The sequence below is a fragment of the Bactrocera dorsalis genome, chromosome 1, assembly GCF_023373825.1.
Source record: "Bactrocera dorsalis isolate Fly_Bdor chromosome 1, ASM2337382v1, whole genome shotgun sequence".
NCBI classification, from domain to species: Eukaryota; Metazoa; Arthropoda; class Insecta; order Diptera; family Tephritidae; genus Bactrocera; species Bactrocera dorsalis.
Window position 1 is genome coordinate 56,325,887 of NC_064303.1, and position 3,882 is coordinate 56,329,768.

Here is a 3,882-nt window from a genome sequence, read left to right on the forward strand (position 1 = left end):
TCTTTTGTTTTTATATATTTGTTTGGTGCACTGTTTATTATTAAAAGTTTGTGTGCATTGTTTTTTATTTGTTTGTTTATTTTTATTTAGTATTATTGTTTGTTTACTTTTTGCAAAAATCAGAATCACGGAGCGAATTCAAAAACACGTCCGTACACTTTAAACACTGATATGTAGTAATATTTTTGTGCTACATTTAGCGCTCAATGTCTCATCACAAAAGAGTCGTTTCGGCGATTCGATAAGCACTTAAAAACAAACTACTTTTGAATGCCGAAATGAAATTGAGTACTTCTTCGCTGTTTGATTGCCACTTGGCGAGTGGGAAACCGCCCGCCGTGCAGATTTGTTTTAATTGATTGGCGATTGCTTTTAGCTCAGAAGTGTTATCAGCTCCGCCGAAAATATCGTCGACATATCTGCCGTACTTGAGTGCAGGTACTGCGAGTGGATAATTTTTTCCTTCGTCCTCCATGAGTTGTTGAAGGACTCGGACGGCAAGGAACGGTGCTGATCTCGTGCCGTAGGTGACTGTGGTGAGATGATATGGCGTAATCTCTTTATTATTATTGAACCAAAGAATGCGTTGCAAGTTCCAGTCGTCTGGGTGTACGTTGATTTGCCGGAACATTTTTTCAATGTCTGTCGAGACGATGTATTGGTGTTGTCGGACGTATAGAAGTACGTCGGTGATATCAAGTTGAATTTTTGCTCCGATGTGCAGGAAATCGTTGAGTGATTTTCCTGATGTGGTGACACACGAGCCATCGAAGACGACTCTGAGTTTGGTGCTGACACTGTCGGGACGTAACACTCCGTGATGTGGTAGATAGTATACTGATTGAGTACGCTGGTGACATTTAACAGCTGACTCACCGTTTGAGACCCTCAACCCTCCTGATACCGAAGTATCATGTGCTAAGGTCATCTCGGTGGTGAAATCAGCTGATTCAATGTCATTGTCAGTATTGAGTGAAGTTGGAGTGTTTGATACGGCAGTCATGTGTCCCATTTCTTCGTAGACTTGCATAAATTCTGTGTAGAGTTGCTTGTATTCTTGGTTGGTGTTGAGTTTCTTGCTGATTTGCTGTAGCCGTCGATGTGCTGAGTTGTACGAATTTCCAAGATTCAATTTTTCTGAGATGACTGGCAGTCGGACGATGTATCGCCTCGATTGGTCTCGTTGATGTGTCGTTTTGAAGTGTGTTTCACATTGTTCTTCTTCTGGGGTCAGTTCACTGACCGATTGCTCTCTAACTTCTTCTTGAATCCAGAATCGAGTGAGCAACTCGTCGAGATTGCTTTCTTGTCTAGTGTTTGAGGTGGTGATGAGTGAGAGACGAGGCTGCTGAGTTGATGTGAGTGCTGCTGGTCCAATGATGAGCCAACCAAAAATTGAAAGTTGAGCAATTGAAGTGATTGACGGGTACCTGATGATGTTTGGTTTAATAATTCGACCGAAAAAATCAGCGCCGATGATGATGTCCACTGGTTGTGGCAGAAAGAAACTCGGATCTGCAAGCTTGATATGGTGTGGATTAGTCCATGGTTCAGATGACGTGCGTGATGATGGTGAACGGACAGTAAGAATTGGTAAAATTTGAGCAACGATTTGCACAGTTGTGTCAGAGTGACTTGCCTTGAGTATGAGGTCAGCTGACCCCTTTGATGTAATGACATTCTTACCGCCGATTCCCGTGATGGTAACTGATGAGTGACGTCTTTTAATTGAAGCTTGCGTGATGAGATGTTCAGAGACGAGAGAAATTTCTGACCCAGAGTCGATCAGAATTCTAACGTTGATTTGCTGAATCGGCGTGATGATTAGTGCTTTTGCAGTAGCTAGTAAAGTGATTGCAGTTGATGAGTGCGTGGCGGAGTTGAGTGATGATTGAGTTGAGTGGTTGGATTGACATGAGTGATAGGAGGCTGCACAAACATCCTATTGTTGATTGTCAGTGAATTTGCGTGGCTCGATTTTAATTGTAGCAGCTGGCAAACTTGTTGCTGTAGCTGCTTCGTGTAACATTGAGTGGTGATTGCGATTGCAAATCTTGCACCGCGCAGAACTTTTGCACGATGCAAGGTTGTGTCTTCCCATACAGTTCTTGCAGATGCGTCGTTGGATAACTACTTCACGACGATCTTGAGGTGACAGAGTGCGGAACTTTTGGCATGAAGTGATGAAGAGCGCTCCAAAGCAGCAATCACATTGATAACACGAGTCTTGCTGAGCTGGCTGAGTGGCAGTTTTGCGTGCGGTAGCGTGAAGTGAGTTTTTTGGTTTTTGCTGATTGCTTGAGGTGCTGGCAGTTGATTGCTGACGAGCTGACTCTGTGTTCTCGAGAGTGCGAGCCCGCTGACTGATAAAGTCCTTGAGTTGCGTGTAGGTTGGGTATGTCGCTGGATTGCTAACTGAGGATTCCCACAGTTCGCGAGTGCGGCTTGAGAGTTGCTTGATGGTGGAATAAACTACCAGACAATCCCAATTGTCTGTTGATTGGCCAATGAGTGCGAGTGCGTTGAGTGCTGACTCTACCCCAGAGATGAGTTGCTGCAGAAATTCGGCAGATTCTTTCTGCTTTTGAGTAGCTGAGTGTTCTTGAAACAGATGTGCGAGTTGAGCGTCGATGAGAACTCGTTTGTTCCCGTAGCGCTCTTTGAGCGCTGTCCAGGCTGTTGAAAACGCAGTTTCAGTAACCGGGATGTGTGAGATGAGCTCGAGTGCTGGACCAGTAACGGCAACTCGCAAATAATGCAGTCGCTCAAGATCTGTGAGTGTTGAGTTGTTGATTACCATTGACTGGAAGAGAGTGCAGAACAAGGTCCAGTGCTGGTAACCACCATCAAAGTTCGGCAGCGGCAGCTTTGGTAACTTTGGCTGAGGCTGTACTGCTTCACGATATGACTGAGGTGAATGAGTGTCGATTGGCTGAAGACGGACTGCAGCGAGTTGGCGAATATCGCAGATGATGCTTGCTTCTTGCGTGTAAACATCATTCGCAAAATACTCATGATTGATATGTGCTACTGGCCAGGTAATTTCCAGAAACGAGTACTCTTTGAGGGAAGCCCTGTGTACTTCCTCGGCTGATTGTAGAATTGCCTTGATTGCAGAGCTGTCCTTATCCCGGAAATTATTGATTTGCTTGAAATGTAGCGTGAGTGCCTTAACGCGATTGATTTGCGATCTGGCTTTAAGCACGAGCTCGTCAGGTAGCCGTGCGGGTGATTGTGTACGTTTTGACGAGCGCGTGGGTTTGATGGAACCTGTCTCGTCCACATCCGAGTGCACAGGTGATTGTCGTCCTGACGTAACAGGCACGTTGAGTGTAGGTGCGGATAGCACCGTTGACTTTTGACTTTGTGTCGATTTGACCGATTGCTCGTCCGAATCTTTACACTCCGGATTGAGTGCCTCGAAATTTTCGTTATCGGACATGATTTGAAACGCAAAAAGAAATATATAGATTGTACCAAAAATCAAAAGAAAAAGGTCACAAAGAATTAGCCGGAAAGCACAAAAGCCGCGGAGAACAAACGTGAGATGATCCGGCTCGAAGGACCAAAATGTATAATATTGAGTGTGCCGGTTTTGGCTGTTACACCCCACGTTTATTGCCATGAGGGCTGATCTTTTAAATCAGCCCTCACTTTATACACAACCTTTGCACGTACCTTACGAATAAATAATTTCTATAACAGGTTTCTTACGAAATATATATTTAGATTCACAAAAACGATGTGTAGATGATTATCTCTGTGATATGATGTGGTCCGATTGTCTCTGTGATTTATTCCAAAAATATGACGTTGATGATTGCACTTATCCACTCGATGATTGAAAAAAAATAAGAAGGGAAGAACCAAGCCACATTTTCC

General features: G+C 44.2%; 1 protein-coding gene across 1 annotated transcript; it reads right to left on the reverse strand.

The window, feature by feature from the left end:
• Positions 1–214: 214 nt before the first annotated feature.
• On the reverse strand, positions 215–3,442 carry LOC125777760 (uncharacterized). The gene is made up of 2 exons (XM_049453266.1): positions 2,002–3,442; positions 215–1,929 (listed from the first exon to the last, which is right to left on the reverse strand). Exons 1-2 carry the CDS (start codon positions 3,440–3,442, stop codon positions 215–217), a joined length of 3,156 nt encoding a protein of 1,051 aa, XP_049309223.1.
• Positions 3,443–3,882: the final 440 nt, after the last annotated feature.